The 22,492-nt window shown below is 32.6% G+C and overlaps 2 protein-coding genes across 2 annotated transcripts; both read right to left on the minus strand.

Annotated features, from left to right (window-relative positions):
* Positions 1 to 8,348: 8,348 nt before the first annotated feature.
* On the minus strand, positions 8,349 to 9,297 carry LOC110663931 (uncharacterized). The gene is made up of 2 exons (XM_021823430.2): positions 9,008 to 9,297; positions 8,349 to 8,727 (listed from the first exon to the last, which is right to left on the minus strand). Exons 1-2 carry the CDS (start codon positions 9,295 to 9,297, stop codon positions 8,349 to 8,351), a joined length of 669 nt encoding a protein of 222 aa, XP_021679122.2.
* Positions 9,298 to 14,102: 4,805 nt separating this feature from the next.
* Positions 14,103 to 14,630, minus strand: LOC131168748 (cell wall / vacuolar inhibitor of fructosidase 2-like). Its single transcript, XM_021823418.2, has one exon. It carries the CDS (start codon positions 14,610 to 14,612, stop codon positions 14,103 to 14,105), a length of 510 nt encoding a protein of 169 aa, XP_021679110.2. The 5' UTR covers positions 14,613 to 14,630.
* Between the last annotated feature and the right edge of the window lie 7,862 nt (positions 14,631 to 22,492).

Below are 22,492 nucleotides of genomic sequence, written 5' to 3' on the forward strand. Positions count from 1 at the left end.
TGCATACTATTTTGAATAATGTGAAATATTGGATTATGGCATTCTTATGATGTTTTGATTTAAATTGTTGAAAGTTATTATGTATATTGAAATGACAATGTTTAGCAAATTGTTAAGATAAGTTTTGAAACTACAGTGTCATGACTATATATTTAAATACCTCACTAGCATGACTAGTGGGGGTAATTAGTTTCGAATTTTGATTCCTTCTCTGGAGAAGTGTTGAGGTGTGCCAGTAGAAGAGGATGTGAATGGATATCCATATATTTGAGCTAGCTAGCCTTGTGATGTGATTTCTCTTTAGCCTCTGGCTATTGAGATTCTATTTGTTTCGAATGGCATGATCTAACTGTGGGTTTTATGAAATGTGTTTTGATACTTTGAAATGAACTTGGTTTGCATTTAAAATCTCACAATGCATGATTTGTACTTAATTCTCATGTTCAGCCAAATTTTTGAATAAATGTGATTTAAGTTTTGCATAAAGATTATTTTAGTATGTTGTGCACCACTGAGTCCTAGTACTCAGCGATAACTTCTATTCTTTGTGCAGATACAGAGACTAGAGGAAGCGTGAGAAATTTCTTGAGGTGTGAGGAGCTATCAGCTTAAAGTCATCGGGTATAATTTATACCCTAATTATAAATACTTCTTTTGATGTATGTATTGCATATAAAAGTATGGACATGCAAATGGGTCTAGAGCAGTTTGTATAAAATTTATATAAAGTTGTAATATATATTGTAGTTTGAAATTCTCTTAATGTAAATTTTGTAATGATGTGTTTTGTTTCTAATGAAATACGAATGGAACTATTTTATTTAATTTGAATGAAATGGATTGCTAGTATTTTGATGATCATTGGATAGTGGATTTGAAATTTGAAAGTTGATAAATGTGTTGAGAAATTGATTGAGATTGAGTATGAAATTGAAGCAGTTGTTGAGAAAAATTTTTAGAAGTGCTTTTTACAGGTATTTGAAGAACTAGTTTCTCGAAATACAGACAGAACTCTGTCAAAATTTTTATAAAATTTGCGAAAAACTAAAATGGACCAAAAATTTTAACTAAATGTTTAAATACTTATTAGAAAATGCTCACCACTTATCAAAAATAAGAAAATTGTTTTAAAATCCCTCGTAGGGTACTTAATGGGTTATCGGTAGGTGAAGTTCGGTAGTTCATTAGGTATTCTACGGGATCATGTTATGCCTTACAGAGGGGTAAGGTGTGACATAACTAATCTTAACCTAATATCTAACAAAAAAAAAAAAACATGTTTTTAGTTAATATAATAATGTGCAATTATTGACAGTGTACAATGGAGGAAGAGATTTGACAATTTCACCAGATTGTCATGACTCTAAAGGATAGTCTGGTTGCAATGGAGGAGAGAGATCGACAATATGAGCAACACTAGGGGAGCACATGCAACGAATGACGTAGAATGTGATAGTGTATGTAACATCCTCCCGGTAGCAACTCCGTACATTCTACTGTTCCGGTGACTAGTGTAAGTCCGGACAGCTAGAACGTCTGGAAAAATATTTAAACTAAAGTGAGGAACCATAATTAACTCAAATATTAATAAGAAAAATTTAGTAAAAATTTTTGAAATAAAATACAATTAAGTCAAATGAGCCGGTGCCCAAGCGATGGGTAACCCAGAGGGAAGTTGCGGTTCTCGCAACTAGGAGCCCTAGACCCAGGGAAAAATTCATAAAATAATTTTTGGGACTCCAGAGAAGGGTCATTGAGGTTCCTATGGCATTAGAATGCCAAGAAAATATTTAGAAAAATTTTTCAATCAGTACAGACAATTTTGACCCGTTAAGCTAAACGGAGGGCATTTTGGTCATTTCGCCTTCAGAGGTGATTTTTGGCCGACTTGTCCAGTTGAGTAAATAATTATTATGACATAAAATATGAATAAATATTGCTAAAAATTAAATTGGAAATGAGTAGAGGAAAGAAGAAAAGAAAATGAAAGAAAATGCTAATTATGACATCATATGATGTCATTTAAATTTCCTCCACCAATCACAATTTGTTAAACTCATTAAAAGAGATAAAAGAGACCAAAAATATGAAAAACCAATCTGCATCTTCAACCTTGGGCAGCCTAAAAAACGTTGAGAGAGAGAGAGAGAAGAGGTTCCACCATTAACACTCCATTCAAGCTCCATTTCTCTCTTTGTTCCACCATAAAATCCCTTCTTCACTTCATTAAAACTTGTCCACTCATCTTGGGAAAGTGTTTGGCAGCCTAGAAAAGGAAAGAAAGTGAAGTTTGAGCTTGGAAAATTCTGCCCTACAAGAGGTTAGTGCATATTTATACCTAAATCCCTTTCATTCCATGTTAAGGACTTAAAGTGAACAAGAATTTGTAAATTAAATGAAAAGAATTCATGTGTATGTATACCATGAATTTCAGTTGCCCTAAGGAAGGAATAGGATTGAGTGTTTTTTATGGACTTGGAGTGAACTAGAAATCATGTTTAAAGTATATAAATATAAGGATATTGAATTAGTTAGTTAATTAGGGTAGTTTGTACAAAACCATGAATTTGAGCTAGGGTTTAGGAGTAAAAATTGGACTTGGCTTATGAAATGATTAGTGAACATTCTAATGGTCAATTAGTGACCATTTGAGGTAAGTTAATCATAATTTGAAGTGAACTAGAGTGTTACAAACCAAATTGGTAGGCTGCCTAGTGACAGCAGCAGGGAGGCTGTGAATCCAGCCTGTTTGGACTGCCATATCTTTGGCTGTGTAGGTTCAATTGGTGTTTGGCCAATTGGACATGAAACTAGACTTATAATGGCACAATTTTACTGAAGAAACCATGCCCAAAAGACCAAAGCAAGTGGACCAAAAGTTGGCCCCAATCCGGGTACCCTGCAAGCCAATTCTGCAGAATGACCAAATGAACAGTAGCTGTTCATTTGGCCATAACTCACTGTAGAAATGGTCAATTGACCTGAAATTTTTACAGCAACAAGTTAAGACATAGACAAACAACTTTCATGAAGAAACCTACCCCAAATTATGACCAGAACCTAACCCAAATGGCAGTCACAGTCACTGTTCATTGTACTGTAGATTTGGTAATTCTGCAGTTTTTCCAATCCGGCCAGCTGTGGTTTTTAGACCATATCTGGAGCTACAAAACTCCAAATGGAGTGATTCAAAAAAGGAAATTCAACTAGACAAAATAAGAAACAACTTTCATGCTTACCATTTCCTCAAATTCTCACTGCAACAGTGCCTAATAGAACAGTAAATTTGGGTTACAAAAACTGAAAATTTTGCTTCTCTTGGTGTAAGCTTAGAAATGGTATTAATGCTTAATGCCAACAAGTTTTCAATGCAAAATGTGGTATGTTGGGAGTGTCAAAACCAATGTACCTATTTTCTATCCAAAAGTCAATATTTTTGTTGACCAATGAGGTGAATAGTGACACCAAAACTTGAAATATGAAATGTACTTACATGAATAAATTGTTGAATGAATAAATGTGATAAAAGTGTCATTTGTGATTTAGGTTCCCATCAAGAGAGAAAGGTTAGCCCAGTTTCCACTCTAAAATTGTCCAATGGAATAGTAAACTTAGGTAGTAAAAACTGAAAATTTAGAAATGCATCTAGGGGACTTAAAATTGCAATTGGCAATTAATAATAGCAAATGTAAAACTCAAAATGTGGGATCTTGGTATAATTAGAGTTAATATATCCATTAAGTATAAAAAAGTCAACATTTTGGTTGACTAGTAAGGTGAATAGTAATCAAAATGATTAGTAAATTAAGATGAAGACCTAGAACCAATTCTAAGCTTAAATGCTTAGAATTGTATGACAAATGTGGACTATGCATCCTAGTCAAAATTGTTAAAAAGAAATTAAGGCCATAAATTTGAAATCCATGAAATATTCATGGATTACTTGAAACATGAAAAATAAGTCACCTAATTGATGTGAATAGATAGTTAGGGCTTATATGCCCATCACAAATGGAATTCATAAAATATTAGTAACTCAACTTGAAATATAAAATTTGTAATTACATAAGTAGATTCTTGAATGTATAAATGAGAAAGGAAAAATGTTTTGAATACAATGGTACATGTGAACTATTGTTTAGAATTGTGATCAATATGAATAACATAATGAATGAATAAATGAACCATATTAATGTATGAATGAGACATTAGTTCTCATTATTGTAGAGAGGAGAAGTATTTTGAGTACAATGGTATAAAAGGATAATTGATGTGAATTGTGATCATATAAATGATCAAATGAATGTATGAATTATAATTGAAATTTATCATGAAATAATGAAGTCATAAAACACAATATATTAATATTTAATGATATTATGTGCCCTTTTATTGCCTAGACATGTGTGTCAGATTGGATAGTTTGGCATGCCAATAGGGTATTGTTTTAGCAGTACTGCGAAAGGTTTTATGCCTGTATTCATGGCTTTATGCTTGTATTCATGGCTTCATGCCCGCATCCATGGCTTTATGCCAACATTCATGGCTTTTATGCCCCATTATTGTTATCATGGCTTTTTAGCCATATACCGATCGTGGTTGGCGTTCTGCGTCCCATGGTATGACGACGAAATCATGATGTCGATGCCAACGACTCCTTATCCTGTTTAGTCAGCCTGTCATAGGTTACTTGGGCAGTGAAATTTATTGAGATAAGTTAAGAATATTAGCAATTAAAAATATTAAAAATTAAATAAAATAAATGAGTAAGAAGACCTAAAATAAATTAGGATAGTTATTTATTAGAAAGAATCGAAATGAACTGGACAGATATCAAAATTTACTTATTATGAAATAATCTGAGACAACCTAGCAAGTATAGAGAAAATGCTAAAAGATTAGCAAAGAAAATTATAACATAAATAAATATTGCAAATGTGCTTATATAACAATATAAGCATAAATTTATTATTTTCAAATCATTTTTCTTTGTACATTATTACTGTACATTGGCAAATAAACACTTTCAAAGAAGACTAAATTAGGATAAAATATATTAAATTTTAGAAACCGCATGTGAAGTATAAATAAATCTTAATTATTTGAATTATGTTTTATTTCTATCTTTATTTGTATATTATTTCCTTGTTATATTATTGCACCACTAAGCAGCAATGCTTAGCGCGATGAAATTGTTTCCTTCGCGCAGGTACTGAAGCTAGAACCCAATGGACGTTTGACTAGGAATTTTGGGAGTTTTGATCTGCAGAAGTATCTGAAGTATTCAAGGTTGTCACCTCCTCAGCAATGCATGTAGATAGGGCCCATATAGATCCTATTTTGTATTTTGTATAAAATGCTAGATATTGTATTATGATGTAAATTATGAAATTTTGTAATTATTTTATAAATATGTAAATTAAGGAAATTTAAAAATTTTGCTTATGTAATTTGAGAATGTTTACATATGAATTGAGTATGAATGGAAATGATTATGAAATTGAAATGTATGGATGAGATTTGAAATATGTGATAATTATGATTAGCATGGATAAGATTTTATTTTAGAAATATTGTTGAATTGAATTTCAAACAGGTGAATATTGAAATACGCCAAACGATAATAAAATAGGGGAAACTCTACTAGTTTCTCCATCAAAAAAAATAATTGATATTAAATTAAATGAATTCAAAATTATTAAAGAAATAAAGTAAGATAAGTTATGGTGCTCCGGCACCGATTGTAGCATGCCTTGCTCGGCTACACTGTAGTCGGGTGAGGGGTGTTACAGTGTAGATTATGTAGGTTACAAAGTCTATTGCCTGAGCTCTGAATGTTACTCATCAGGATGATGCTAGAAATATTGATGATGGTGATGACATTGTTGATGACGATTAGCTTTTTCTATTGTTTATATGATATTTTATTTTTCCATACAATACATTATTGTCATAACTCTTCATATGATAAATATATATAATGTTGATTGATATTTGATAGCTCGATATCTTAAATATTGTGATATTAAGCATTTAAATTTAATAATATATTATGTTTCAATACAAGAAATAATGTATTAAATAAAAATAAAAAATTTTTACAGTAATTTGAAACAGAAAAGCATTCTGTTTCAAAATAGAAAATATATATTTTTATTTTATTACATTTAGAAACAGATTTGAAACAAAAATTCAGTTTCTATTTAGAAATTAAATGTACTTCGGCTTCAAAAGTATTTTATTTTTGTCTTGTTTATTGTAAATTAGAAACCGATTTGAAATGAAAATCTGTTTCAGGTAAATAGAAGCCGAAAAGTATCGGTTTCTAACTTGAAACAAAATTAGAAATAGAAATTATTCGGTTTCTAATTTTGAAACAAAAATTTTTGTTTCAAAACGGCATCAGAATTTGAAACAGATATCATATTCCGTTTTTAATTAATTTAGAAACACATGGATTATAAACTAAATATTTCAGTTTCAAATCGATTTTTAATCGTAATTAGAAATTGATTTTCAATGATTTGAAACCGATTTTTTGGTTTTTCGGTTTCAAATCTCCTTTTTCCTTGTGGTGAATTAGATTTGCAATGAAATTAACTAAAACTAATCAATAAAAAGGGAAAATTGATTATAAAAACTAACTTAAATAAATATATGATGTGCAAATATCACACTCAAAATTTTAATCTTCCTTTGGATTGAACCATGGGTTAGGCCATTTTAAGGCTCTATTTGGCAATATTAGATGTTCTAGTAGTTGTTAGCCATATTAGTAACTGTCTGTTATTTTATTAGCATTTAGCTATTAGTGATTAGCTATTTATATAGTGATTTAAAGCAGAAGTATTTGGTAAAATAACTATTGGAATAACTGTTAAATATAAAAAATAATGGTATCATCTTATTCACTCTAGTCAAGATACTCCTTCAACCTCTAAAATCTATGAGGATAATTTTTCATGAACCACTCTCTTAACCTTTAAAAGATAGTATAAATACTATACCACCAAATAGTATAAATAAAAAAAGTAGTGTCAATCAAAATACTAAACACTCCCTTAAAAGCTGTTGTCGAACATGGCTTAAGTGGACCATAATTAATTAGAGCCTAGAAAGTTAAAATTCAATTATGGTGCAAATAAATTTTTAATTTGTATTAGTGTTGCATTTGAATGATTAGTCAGTTATTTGTATTGCACTAATCATCTAATTAACATAAGATGATTCTATTTACTTGTGAGTTGTTTTCAATTTCTTTATTTTTTTAATTTTAAATTATTTAAATAATTTAATTTTTTCTTTTCAATAATCACTTAAATTTAGTCTTTTATTTTCACAACACAAAATAATCATGTGTTTATATACATAAAATTTTAAATAAAATAAATAATCCAAGTAAAAAACTCATGAACTAAAATTTTGTACGTAAATATGATTTCCAAAGTTTTCCTTGATTCACAAATTTAAACAGAAAAAACAAATAATCTAAGTCTCCAACTCTTCCTTAATTTTTGTGTGTGTATATATTAATTATTTTTATAATTCATTTAGAATCTAAATATGACAAAAATTTTAAAACTAATAATTTTTAATTTTTAATTTACTTAAACTATATTAATTTTTAATAATTAATTAAATTAAAATTTATAATTATTAATAATTTAAAATTAAGGGTATTTTTGACAATCCAAATTTCTTTCTCCTTTTCACTTTTATATATTTTAGATAACATATGTTGAACGTGCATCAAATAATTTATGATATAATTATTTCATATTTTGTAGAAAATTAAATATCAATTTTAATTACTTTAATTAATATATTAAAATTTTTAATAATAATTAATATTAAAATTTAATAAGTATAATATTATATATTTATTTTAAAATATTTTTATATTTAGTATTTTATAAATATTTTTTTTATGTGCGCATATACTTGCGATTAATTTACATCCTAATTAACTAATGAATCCCAAAGCAATTAAACCTTTTATTTGCATTTCTATCAATTTGTTTGCCATAAACTTTGGTTTTTAGAGATACAATTAATATATATTGAATTTTTAATTAAATTAAACAATTTTAATTGATTTATATTCTTATAATAAAATATAATATTTTTTTATTAATATTTAAATGTTTTCTTACTTTAATTAAGAAACTTTAATAATATATCTATTAAATAAAATCTCAAAAAAATCATAAAAATATTTTTCTAACATCGAACTGAGTTTGATCTCACACACACACACATACATATATGTATGTATATAGTCATTGAGTAGATTTGATGGAGAATTTTGTTAGAAGTATAATGCACTGATACAAGTCTTAAATTAAAGTTCAAACAGTCATGTTTAATCTTAAACCTTGGAAAAGCCAATGTGGTTTTTTTCTTTCATTGTCAAACGTTGCACTAGAGCTGCTCATGGGGGTTGTTAGGGTGCTGCAATCCCCTCCTTTTCCGGACTTAATTGATGAAGGAGAATCAAGCTTCTTCATACGCTTATGCATTTGTTCAGAGAATCCCAATTCTTGATTTGTGGACATGATCGTCTTCTTGCTGCTACTGCCTCCAATGCTTAATGTTAGCTCCGCTTCACTTTCTCGGTCAGGGCCATGGATGCTCATTTTATAATTCCCTTTCAATGGGATGAAAGACCTTGCTTCTGCAGCCCTTTCATCATCAATGGCAGTGCTAACAGCAGTTATATGTCTTCTTCTGCAGCAGGCATCTCAAGATCAAATCCCCTTGTAATCATTCTCATGGTCTCACCAGAGCAACTGCTGCTTCTTTCCCTTGGGCTCAGGCCTTGAAAGTTAAAAATATACAGATGACTACTTTGTGTTGTGGGATTACGTAGGTTAATGAATTGAGATTGGATATTAATATGTGAACTACTAGTCATGAGACTCCTGTACTTTTTATTCTGTTTAATTTCTTTGTTGAGCTCATCCATTAACACCTTCTGCACACTGTATAGCCTGTGGAGTTCCCTCACCCGCAAGTTTCAGCATCAGCTTCTTCAAGTTCCTCAGTTTCTTCGTTAGATTCCTGAATTAAAATTACACTAGAGTCTTGATGAATTACCTGCTGTTTGAATGTATCTTCATGCATTTGCATTGTCTTTCTGATGAAATCTACGCTGTTTTTCTCAGGCAAACGCTCATAAGGGTTAGCACTCATGTGTCCTCCATAGCAGTGGAGCGGCTCTTGGGTAAGCTGAAGCCAAGAAATGTCCACAGTGTGTTGTCTCAACCAACGCATCCAATGCAAAGCCGGCCCTTCCATGCAGACAAGTGCTAACTGAACTTTAAACTCTTCTAGGGTGTTATTGATGGCAAAATATTGCTCTACCCTTGCTAAATACCCAACAGGGTCCACTCCATCGAAATTGGGTAGTTTCACTCATTTGATGGCCATGGTTGAATCATCAACAACAATGGCTTGAGCAACAGGAGGAGCAGTAGAACTGTTACCTACTGTTGGAGTTCGGGTGGATGCCTCAGCTTCATCAGCGGCTCCTTTTCCTCTGACGAGAGAGGTGAGCAAAGATTCAATACGGGTAAACATCTGCTCCTGTTTCATTTTTAAGAAAGTCACGCGTTGCTCTTGCCCCAATTTCATGTTGGCAAGTATTTATTCGAGATAGGTCATGTTCCTCTCCACCTGATCTACACGTCTTTCTACTCATCCTCCCATACCAGGAGAAACTCCGTCTAGCTCAAGCTAGCCCAGCCATAGCTGCTTCAGAGAAATAAACCACGATACCCTCTCCTTCTGCAGCACTTTATTTATGCTTGAGAATTTGTGACCCTCCAGCTCATGGTTTCATGTGGATTGCCTTTCCTGAATTCCCGCAACTGTTTAACCTCCAATTTGATTCCTTCCAGCAGCCAATCTGTAGGTCCTTCTAATTCACCTTTCAGAATTTCTTTCTCCCTTGTGTTCCTTCTATAATAAACTTTCGATGGCCTTGGACCTTGGCCCACATCATTAGAGGCCTTAACTGGGATGCTTCTATCATATTCTGATTCTTGACCAGTCCAGTAATTTAGAAGCTGATATTCAACTCTCTAGTTTGCAAATAGTCCAGTTCATCCACACAATGAACACTAAAGCTGTTGCTATTTGGTGACGGGGTTAGAAGATTGAAGACACATTCAAATTTAGTTCCCATTCCTGAAATGTTATCCCTGTCAAATCCCCAATGATCAAAGGAATCAGAAAGAGATAATTTGGTAAGCAGACAAGGAAGAACAACAAATTCCTGAAATGATATCACTGTCAATTGCTCAGGTGTCCTGTCAGTTCCTTTTTCCTCTTTCTCACGAAGAAGAAAACAAAAGATGGAGACGATAAATTCAAGATGTGCAGATGGGGATCAAGAGACTAATGTTTCAATTGCTCGTGGTGGACCTATTTACGTTCCCAACTTGGTGGGGCCTCTCACTAGAGTTCCTGACTTCGAGTGTGCTCTTTTCTGTCAACTTCAAGTTTTTTGTTCACCATACACTAATGCTTGCTTGATTATTATGGAATATTGTCCCTTTTATGAATTAATTGACAGATCCAAGACGTTCCGCATTCCAAGTAACTATGATTCTGATGATTGTCTTGTCCAGTAATTTGGAAGATGATATTCAACCCTCTAGTTTGCAAATAGTCCAGTTCATCCACACAATGTACACTAAAGCTGTTGCTATTTGGTGACGGGGTTAGAAGATTGAAGGCACATTCATGTTTAGTTCCCATTCCTGAAATGTTATCCCTGTCAAATTTCCAATGATCAAAGGAATCAGAAAGAGATAATTTGGTAAGCAGACAGGGAAGAACAATAAATTCCTGAAATGATATCACTGTCAATTGCTCAGGTGTCCTGTCAGTTCCTTTTCCCTCTTTCTCACGAATAAGAAAACAAAAGATGGAGACAATAAATTCAAGAGCTGGAGAGGGGGATCAAGAGACTAATGCTTCAATTGCTCGTGGTGGACCTATTTACGTTCCCAAATTAGTGGGGCCTCTCACTTCGAATCTGGTCTTTTCTGTCAACTTCAAGTTTTTGTTCACCATACACTACTGCTTGCTTGATTATTGTGGAACATTGACCCTTTTATGTAGAATTGAAGGATGAATTGTGCTTGCCCGATTGTTCCTTCTCCAAATGCACCCGATCAATATATATATGTCACATTACACAAAATTATGGGAGTTTTGTTTAAAATTATAGTAGAGCATTTTTGAAACTATAATTTATTAACTTTTTATTAGTTAGGTGTATATATAATGGTGGGCATTCAGTTCGAACGAAACCGAATTAAATTATGAAAACCGAATTACATATTTTAGAAATTGAACCGAACTGCTTTATTTCGGTTCGGTACGGTTCAAACCGATCGGTTTTTATTTTTGATTGATTTTTTTAATTTAAACTTTATTTTCAAGTTATTTGGTCTAATTTGACTTTGGTTTGAACCTAATAACCATTAATCAATGAAATTAAATAATTTATATATATATATATATATATATATATATATATATATATATATATATATAATTAAATATAATTTATAAATTCCCCATAAAAATAAATCAATTCAAAAATCAATTCGGTTCGATTTGAATATAAAAAATTACTATTGGATTCAGTTCAGTTTAACCGATTTTTTTCTCTTCAAAACCGAACCGAACCGAAATAACCAAAATTTTTATAATATAAAATCAAACCGAACTGATTGAATTTTAAAACCGAACTGATTGAATTTTAAAACTGAACCGATTGAACCAAATTGATTTGGTTCGATTAAATTTTTCAGTTTGAACCGAAATCTGCTCACCTCTATGTATACATACCCGGATGTGTGTAAAAATTATATTTTTGTGCTTGGTTTTGAAATTATTGAGAGCAAAAATAAAGAAGGTAAGTCTTAATAAACCAATTCATAAACTTTAAATATAAGCTGATCAATTTGTTTATAACAATTTTTAAAATTATAAGTCGATTTTATAAGTTAAACGAATAAGTTCAGGATCAGTTTTTTATTTTACTGCTTATAAGTCTTATACTATAAATTAATTTGACCAAGTATTTTATTATATTATCCTCATTTAATTTTAAAATTTAATCATAAATTTGATTTAATGCTTTATTTAGTCATTTTAATAATAAATGTATTTTTAAATTATTTTTTATTAAACATATTAATTACTTATTAATTATTTATAAATATTTTAATTAAATATATAACTACTTAAAATTTTAAATATTTATGAATTTAAATTATTTTAAGTGTTGATTAGCTTAAATTTATAGCTTTTTGGTTTCTATTGCTCTCTTTCTTTTCTTGAGTGATTGATTGCTCCGTTTTCCATTTTCATTTATCATTGTTTTTTCTTTCTTGGGTTTAACTAAAAATTTCAGATTTTCTGAGGTGATGCACTGACACATTGTATTCTTATTATTGGTATATTTAACAATTCAAGAAAACCTTCGGTAGCCGTAAGTTTGAAATCGTTGTAAAAGGAATCACACAAACACTAGCAATAGCATAGATGATAGATTCAAATTTCCATTTGTGCTTTGCTGTATAAATGAAAATAAAGAGAATTAATTAACTTGTAGGGTTAAAAAAAAAAATTAAAAGGCATTAACTGTATAAGGCAACATGATAATAGGTGTAATAAACAGCGCCCGTTTAACATTTTGATTGGATGGTCAAGATTGCTTGTAATATATATATATATATAATTTTAGATTCCATTTATTTGTAAAAAAATAATTAGTATATATAAAAGATATTTTTCATAAAAATATTTTACGTTATTTATTTTAATGTTAAAGTAACTATATACGTTCATATATATATATATATATATATATAGAGAGAGAGAGAAGTGTCTTTACAATTTAAGAAGATTGTCAAAAATTAAAAAGCAGAAAATAATTTTTTCTTTTAAGGAAAGAAAGTCATTTTCTTTAAAAATAATTTAATTTTCTCTATCATCAGAAAATTTTTTTCCATTGATTCGTTTTTTTGAATGTTCGAAACATAAAAAAAATATAAACAAACGGAGCCTTAGATGCTTTTGAAAAAAGTGATTGAATAATCAAAACGCTACTAAGAGAGTCTTTAAATGTATTGCAACAATTACAGCTTAGCTACCAATCATGGTATTTGGGAGCTCAGGACAAATTTATATGAACCCTTTTGTCATTAAGGAATCCTTTTGATATGGGTGGATTTTATTTTATAGTTTATATACAAGTGAGTTGTTCAACTAGACAGACAAGTGATACCAGCTAATTGTTAAATCCAAGTTCGTTTTTTTTTTTTTGGTGTTAATTTCATGGGTCAAATGTCTAATTATGCTGTTATAATTGAAGAAATTAATGGGTTTACTATTATTATTATTATTGTTATTCAATAATGCTTTGCGGATCAAATTGGAAAAGAACATTCTACGAGAATATCTCCTTTTAGTGACTAACAAGTGGGAGTGATAGAGCTTTCAATGTTCATGAAAAGAAGGGAAAGAGGAAAGGTTCATGGTGTCGTCAGGCACATTGCCATAGCTAACCTACAAAAACAAAGCAGGAATTTGATCAAGTCAAGCCCCAGTTCAAATCTTTCTTTCTTTGAATCAATTATCAATATCCTTTGCTTGTATATGTTTAATCACAGTATTTAATTGCCTGTAATATTTTCGGGCGTATCTGTTCCTTAAAATCTGTAACGTGATGTCCTCTTCAGACGATAACTTTCCATGCCTGTCAACATGAGAGTTTGAATGTTGGAAAAAGTGTTTTAATGTGAATATGTGATTCCATGATTTGAAATATTGCTTTCTTTTTTTTTTTTTCCTTTGGCAAAATGCCTCTTTGATCCTTCTTTAAGCTGTATTTTCAAATAGCCATACTTGCTCTTAAAACTTTTTGGCAGTCAATCAGGCTGCCCTGTGTTTCTCGCTTTTTCAAGCATAGAATTAACTTGTAAACCAATGAAACTTCGTACCAATATATTATTGCTGTGGGAAGGCCACGCACTTACCTTTGCTTGGCCATGGAACACATAAGAACATTGAACAATCCCTAATTAATGTCCAGTAAATAATCTACCAATGACCCCAAAAATTTCACACAGACCCTTTAAATCCTTATTCTTGTTTCCCAATGGTCGCGACTGGTTTCCTTTAAAGGCAGCCTCGCAATCATCAGCAGCGGCAGCAGCTTTGTTGGCCAAATCAGCCAACTCGAAGGTCTCAGAATTCAAGTCGTTGTCTGCCATTATAATAGCAGAAACAGCCATGTTATAGTCGCCGATGCATATTTGGAGAGGTTTCTGGTTTTCATTCTTGAGCAGTTGAGTTATGAAGTCTCGGGTGGTTGAGGCACTCAAGTATGCTAATCTAACAGCAACGAAGGCCAGTGTGTATTGATCAGCTTCTGGGGTGCGTGAATCTGAGTAAAGAGACTCCACACAGAAGGAGTAATTTGAAGTTCGCTTGCAGACCTTGTCCACTATTTTAGTAGGAAAAGAAGCAGCATGGAGGATTGAGAAAAGAAGCAAGAGGGAGAGGAGGAAGAAACCATTTGATGGGGACATGTTTCTTCTTGGATTCGTGAGAATGAATGATTTGGGCATGGGGTGATTGATTTGGGTTGGAGCAGAGGAATGGGATGCTAATATAAATAGCCCTATTATTAAAAAAAATAATTAAAAAAAATGAAATTTGTGAAAGTAAAAAAAAAAAAAAATTAAATGAGCAGCTAGGGCATTAGCGTCCGACTACTCTAATAATTTTTTTTTAATCTCTCAATTACACTCATGCTTACACCACAATTATCATACTTGCATTTACACCCTTACAATCCAATTATTGACTAACTAATAATGTGATATAAAAAAAATAATAATTATAGAACATAAAAAAAAATTTAAAATACAAATATTATTTATGATTAGATAATTAAATAATAAAAGTAAAAAAAAAATAATTACAACAATGAAACAATGAAAGAAATACAACAATCATTGAAAATTTTATTTAATTTTCCAATTGAGATTCAATTAATTTTTCAGTATATAGACAAAATTTTAATAATCTTAATATATATTAAAATTTAATTAATCTTTTAGTATATAAACAAAAGTAAAAGGATTAGCGAAATACAACAATAATCGAAACCTGTTATTTGAAAGGTATGTTTTTGCGAATCTGTTGTGCAATGTTATTGTAAATGAAAAGTAAGACGTTAAGTGGAGTTTTACAGTCAGCTTAAGACTTTTACAGCAGCACTATGCATTTAATTAATAAATACTAAATAATAACCATTTTCAATTATTTATAAAATATTTAATATTATTTATTCACTATAATAATTTTATTAATTTTTTATTATAATATTAATAAATTTTTATTTATAAATAATATTTATATTTTTAAATTTCTTTTACCCCTGAGATTATTAATACTTTTTATATAACATTATTAGTTAGTCAATAATCGGATTGTATGAGTGTAAGTGCAAGTGAGAGAATTGTGGTGTGGGTGGGACTATAATGAAAATAGAGAGAGTAAAAAAAAAACTATTAAAGTAGCCAGATGCTACTTAAAATAGTGTCCAACTAGTCGGACGCTATTTTAAGTTGCATCTAGCTATTCTTTTACCTTTTTTTATTTTTGCTTTCTGAGGTTTTTTAATTTTTTTTTGTAGTGAAGTACTATTTATATTAACATTCTCCTTTCTCTCTCCTCTAACTCCACAGTCACCTTCTTTTAGTAAAAAGTATAAACTCACCCCATATGGTAGTTTTTTGTTTTTTTTTAAATGCACCCTTTTAGTAAAAAGTTCAGAGGAAATGTTGTATAGTTAATGAATTTTAGGTGTTTTTAGCCTTCCTTTCCCTAACAATAGGAGAAATTTTATAATAAAAGTTTTACCATAATCAACAATTAAAATTTCACTAACAATAGGATAGTCAGCACCAACTCCACCACCAAGGTTGATATGCAAATCAAAAAGATAATGCAATCTCTAATAAAAAAAAAAATTCCCAAAGTAGATCCTTATTAGACAAAAATATCATTTATGCATATTTGTATTGAAGAAAAATGGGAGAGAAAATAATGGGTGGGATATAATTTTTCCTTATTTGGATAAGGAAGGAAATTTGTTAAAAGGAAAGAAAATGAAACTTATTTTCTTTATATATCATTCTCTCCGTTTTGGAAAGAAAATTAGCAAATAAGGGAAAGAAAATTTACTATTAGTTGTTTGTCCTATGTATTTTGAATTGCATTTAGAAATATGGAAGATAAAATTGTAAATTCATAAAATATTTTCTTTCCTCTCTACACATTATGATCTCTTCTCAAATAAGGAAAAATATAATTTTCTTTCCTGATTATTTATTTGCCTTCAATTCAAACAAAAGAGAGAAAAATAACAAAGAGAAAATTTTAATTATTTTTCCTTCTTTTTTTTTTTTTACTGTCCTTCTTTTATTTGTAATTTTGTAATTCCACGGAACAAGTGTTCTTTGTATCAACCATGCTTCTTGATTAATGATTAATGAAAGACCATCTTTGACCGAAACAAAAAAAATTGTGTATGTGTTCACTCTCCAAGCAAGCATCTGCAACTATAGAGATTTAATTTCTTGGTTAAACGACAATGCAACGACTACATCAATTGCATCACTCAATGGAGTAGTCAATGATAAAGGACATTCCATAGCTACAGGGTCTACACCTGAAGAAAAAATTATAAACCTAACACATGGATTCATATACATGGGTTCTAACCTATATTCATACAATCCTAAGATCTCCACCATATTTGTTTCACTAGTCTATCATATAATCACATGAATAACATAAACTATATAGATTAGTTTATAGTCTATGTGAGTCTTTTAAAGACACTAAGAACAAAAAGCCAAATCACCACCACTTAGTGCACACACTTCACACTCTGTATGTGGTTTTCTTTTATTTTTCTTCTATATCTAATGAAGACAAAAGCTTAGCTATTTATAAAGTCATGGCACCTTTTGGTCAATAGTTGCATCACTTCATAATATAACTATTAAGAAGAGTTGCATCTCTTTATGCAATTACATCTTTTAACCAATGTACATGACTTTTGGATTTTGCCACCTTTTGGCAATATACATGACTTTTCATGCTGTAATGGCCCGGCCCACTAGTGATATTGTCCGCTCTAGGCCGAAGCCCTTACGGTTTTAAAATGAATTACTAGGAGTTACGAACCAACAACTTATAAACCCAGCATCTCTCCCGTGTTTTGCTGATGTGGGATTTGCCTAGGGTGTTACAATCCACCTCCCTTATGGGACTCAGCATCCTTACTGAGGTTTGCCCCACCATCGCTCAAGGTTGCACGTGGAGTGACTCTGATACCACAAATGTAACGGCCCGGCCCACTAGTGATATTGTCCGCTCTGGGCCTAAACCACAAATGTAATGGCCCGGCCCACTAGTGATATTGTCCGCTCTGGGCCTAAACCCTCACGGTTTTAAAATGCGTCACTAGGAGTTATGAACCAACAACTTATAAACCCAGCATCTCTCCCGTGTTTTGCCGATGTGGGATTTGCCTAGGGTGTTACACATACAGTTGTTCTTGGTACTGATTTTAAGTTTAATAGATCCACGCTAATCCACAAGGGTAAACCCAAACCATATTCTAACATCTCCCACTCACACATGTTGGGTCAACTCTCATTTTAAATTCTGTAAATTTCATACTTTACAAATAGACCATGTGACCAGTGCATACTTCGAGAGCTCATTTGCTATATACCTATTAGGATAATATAGCATCTTGACTGGTGGAGCTTAGAGTAGATATAGTATGTAACAGCTTAGATCATTTATCACATTCATATATCTTTCAATCTCATTCACATATCCTGAGTTCATAATTATATCTTTATCTCAAAGATAAACATAATTGGCTAGCCTGTGAACACAAATTAATGTGATAATTCCAATGATCTTTCTCTTTTCACGATACTCTCAGCCTTAATTTAACTTGTTTTGCTAGGAATGCTCTTCCAGACTAAATATTTCTTAGTCCTTTGGCAACACCCTAAGATAGCTAAGTCTTGAAATGATAAGCACCCAAATGAACATTGCCTAAGGATGCTGACCTCTAATGGAACCCAAGATCATCAACACCAAAATAAGTTTTCTTTGAACAAAATAAGATGCAATCTCTATGGAAAAAGAAGCACCAGAATATATATTTCAAAGAGAAACAGATCAAGTGTCAACACAATAACCCAACTTGTGGGATTACATTAATCATCAAGTAAAATAGGTAAGTGATCAAGTTGCCTAAGTTCTAGTTCTTCTAGAAACTAGCAAGAAAGAAAACTCAAACTCTCTCTAAGGGAGGCTCTCATGTATAGCAGAAATGAAAAACTAAAGGAAGAAGATGGTATTCTCTTCCTTATAAACCTAGGGTTATAGAAACACAAGCTAAAAATGTTAAGACAAAAGTTACAAATAATTGTGCCATGTTGGCTATCCTAACAAGAATATTAAGTGTATTAATTATGAAGACAAAAAATGGCAGCATTAATTACAAAAGGGCAGAAGGTGGCAGCAATTGGTCCCTCTTTATGGCAGAATATTGGGGCCCACTTGGTCAAAAGTAGCTCTTTTTAATTCAAATGAACCAATGAGCTCCCTCCATGTGGCATGAACCCTACAAACACCTAGGTGGCTGCCAAGTGGACTCCAAGGTGGCATGAGACATGTCCAAAGTGGTGGTGACATGGTCGGTAACATGGCTAGTGACATGGTCGGTAACATGGCTAGTGACGTGGCAATGGAAGCTCCAGCTTGGCACATGGTGATCCACTTAGATTCTTGGAACAAGCAAGCTAGGCCTTCCTTATGCAACTCCCCTCCTAAGCCGAAAACCCTTTTATGGTCCATGAGCATGCTTTGAAGTTGCTTAGCTCTCGCCCTAGTGATTGCCCCTTTGAAGGGTGGTGGTGCTCCATGATGATCCTCATCATTTTCTCCCACTTGAAAAGAATTCGTCCTCGAATTTGTTTTTGCACTAAGGAAAGGTGTAAGATCAGTTACATTAAAAGTATTACTAACACCATAATCACTAGGCAATTCTATCTTATAAGTATTATTGTTAATTCTTTCAAGCACTTAAAAAGGGCCATCACTTCTAGGATGCAACTTATATTTTCTTTGGTGAAGAAACCTTTCCTTTCTCAAATGGATCCATACCAAGTCACCTAGTTCAAAAATCATAGGCTTTCGCCCCTTATTAGCATGAGATGCATATTGCTCATTTTTCTTTTCTAGATGCAACCTAGCTTGTTCATGCATCTTTTTAACCATTTCAGCCTTTTTCTCACCATCCAATGAAGCAACATGATCAATAGGCAATGGTAACAAATCCAAGGGAGTAATTGGATTAAAACCATAAACAAGCTCAAAAGGAGAGTATCCACTAGATGAATGCACAACCCTATTATATGCAAATTCTATGTATGGTATGCATTCCTCCCAAGACTTTAAATTTTGTTTAACTAAGGCTCTCAAAAGTGTGACTAAGGTCCTATTCACTACTTCTGTTTGGCCATCAGTTTGGGGATGGCAAGTAGTAGAGAAAAGTAGCTTAGTTCCCAATTTTTCCCAAAGAACCTTCCAAAAATGACTTAAGAACTTGACATCCCTATCACTCACAATGGTTCTAGGTATACCATGTAACCTAGCAACCTCCCTAAAGAATAGATTAGCAACATATGTAGCATCGTCAGTTTTGTGACACGGGATAAAATGAGCCATTTTTGAAAACCTATCCACAACAACAAAAATTAAATCATGACCCCTTTGTGACCTAGGTAATCCCAAGACAAAGTCCATGGACAAATCAACCCAAGGATGCTTAGGCACGGGTAGAGGTGTGTATAGCCCATAAGGCATCACCTTAGACTTTGCTCTCTTGCAAGTCTCACATCTAGCGCATAGTCTCTCAACATCTTTTCTTATATGGGGCCAAAAGAAATGCTCCCTAAGGACATCTAGTGTTCTGGCAGCACCAAAATGCCCCATAAGGCCTCCACTATGACTCTCATTTACAAGCAATCCCCTCAAAGAACTTTTAGGCACACACAATTTATTTTCTTTAAACAAATATCCATCATACCTAAAGTACTTTTGGAATGCAGATTTCTCACATGCATGGAATATGGCAGCAAAGTCATCATCATGCTCATATAATTCTTTAACATACTCAAATCCCAATAATTTAGAATCAAGAGTAGTAAGAAGATTATACCTGCAGGAGAGTGCATCAACTACCACATTCTCTTTGCCCTGCTTATATTTCACAATATAAGGAAAAAACTCTATAAATTCTACCCATTTAGCATGTCTCCTACTCAACTTATGTTGGCTTTTAATATACTTCAGAGACTCATGATCAGAATGTATGACAAATTCCTTAGGCCATACATAATGTTGCCATGTCTCTAATGCCCTAACTAATGCATACAATTCTTTGTCATATGTAGAATAATTCAATGTGGCACCATGCAACTTTAGTGTCCATGAAAGCTCCTAACTTCATATGCATTTTTAGTTGTTGGCCAATCTCTAATTGCCTTAACCTTTTCATCATCTACTTCAACACCTTTGCTACTCACAATAAATCCCAAAAACACAATTCTTTCTAAGCAAAAAGAACACTTTTTCACATTTGCATATAATTTTTCTTTTCTCAACACATCAAACACAAGTTTCAAATGATGCAAATGATCATCAATGTTTTTGTTATAAACAAGAATATCATCAAAGTAGACAATAACAAACTGTCCAATAAAAGCTCTCAAAACATGATTCATAAACCTCATGAAAGTACTAGGGGCATTAGAGGGACCAAAAGGCATCACCAGCCACTCATACAAGCCATATTTTGTTTTGAAGGCAGTTTTCCATTCATCACCAACTCTCATTCTAATTTGATGGTAACCGCTCTTCAAATCAATCTTACTAAAAAAGCAAGAATCATGCAATTCATCCAACAAATCATCTAATCTAAGAATAGGGTGGTGATACTTTACAGTAATTTTATTCACAGTTCTACAATCCACACACATCCTATATGTTCCATCCTGCTTTGGCACAAGCAAAACATGAACAGTAGAAGGACTCATGCTCTCACAGACATGTCCCTTGGCTAAAAGCTTATCTACCTGTCTTTGAAGCTCCTTAGTCTCAGCTGGACTACTTCTATAGGGTGGTCTATTAGGAATTTGAGCACCAGGAATGAAATCTATTTGCTGTTCAATACCCCTAATAGGTGGTAAATCCAAAGGTATCTCATCCGAAAACACATCTTGGTATTCCTGCAAAAGAGACACAACAGAAGAAGGAAGAACGGGGTCAAGGTCAGAAACATTTAAATAATTCTCCTTATACATGAGAATGCACAATGGCATCCCACCACTCAAAGCTCCTCTCAACTCCCTTCCCCCAACATACAAGCTCATCTTTTTCTCTCTTCTCTCCTTTTGTCCTGAGCCCTCTCCCTTTTCCATTACACTCACTTTCTTTTCTTTCACTTCTTTCTTTTTCTCTTTCCCATCACTCTTTCATCACTCTTTTCTTTACTCTCTTCACTCTTGTGCTCGGCCTCTCTTAATTTTTCTCTCCAACTCTCTTTTCTCTCCTTAATAGCCCTCAATATTCTCATTTGGTCCTCATGTGCTTGTGATGGTGACAAGGGCACCAAGGCATGTGTGCGGCCATCTTTTTTGAAATTGTAGTGATTCTTCCTCCCATCATGAATCACATACCTATCATACTTCCATGGCCTACCTAGCAAGATATGTGTAGCTATCATGGGCACTATATCACGTAAGACATCATCATGGTAGCTCCCTAGAGTGAAAGGCACCACTACTTGCTTAGTTACCTTCACTTTGTTGCAATAATTTAGCCATTATAACCCATAAGGTTTAGGATGCTTAAGGGTAGGCAATCCTAATTTCTCCACAAGTAAGGAACTAGCCACATTGCAACAACTACCCCCATCTATAATCATGCTACACAATTTCTCCTTCACCACACACCTAGTATGAAAGATGTTTTCCCTTTGCAACTCATCACTACCCATAATAGGTTGAGCACTCAAGGTCCTCATGGTAACCAATGCAAAGTCATACCCATCGGATGGCTCTTTAATGTGCACATCCTCTTCATTTTCATTCCCCTCAACTAATATCAAAGGTTTGGCCTCATTTTCTTCTTCACTCTCTACCTCCCCATCTTCCCTAATCACCATGACTCTCTTGTTAGAACATTGGGAAGCATAATGCCCATATCCCAAACACTTGAAACACTTCACATCTCTAGTCCTAGTAGTGGCAATACCCCCCTTCTTCTTATCTTTACTTTCTACCTTTTCTGTCCCCTTCCACTCTTC

The sequence above is a fragment of the Hevea brasiliensis genome, chromosome 13, assembly GCF_030052815.1.
Source record: "Hevea brasiliensis isolate MT/VB/25A 57/8 chromosome 13, ASM3005281v1, whole genome shotgun sequence".
Taxonomy (NCBI): Eukaryota; Viridiplantae; Streptophyta; class Magnoliopsida; order Malpighiales; family Euphorbiaceae; genus Hevea; species Hevea brasiliensis.

What these genes read in the sequence shown, in the direction of transcription:
- LOC110663931 (XM_021823430.2), bottom strand. Translation starts at nt 9,297, where the DNA reads ATGGAAGGGCCGGCTTTGCATTGGATGCGTTGGTTGAGACAACACACT. An exon ending in GCTGATGCTGAAACTTGCGG is followed by an intron (nt 8,728 to 9,007) that starts GTGAGGGAACTC and finishes TGCCTGCTGCAG; the next exon opens with AAGAAGACATATAACTGCTG.
- LOC131168748 (XM_021823418.2), bottom strand. Translation starts at nt 14,612, where the DNA reads ATGTCCCCATCAAATGGTTTCTTCCTCCTCTCCCTCTTGCTTCTTTTC.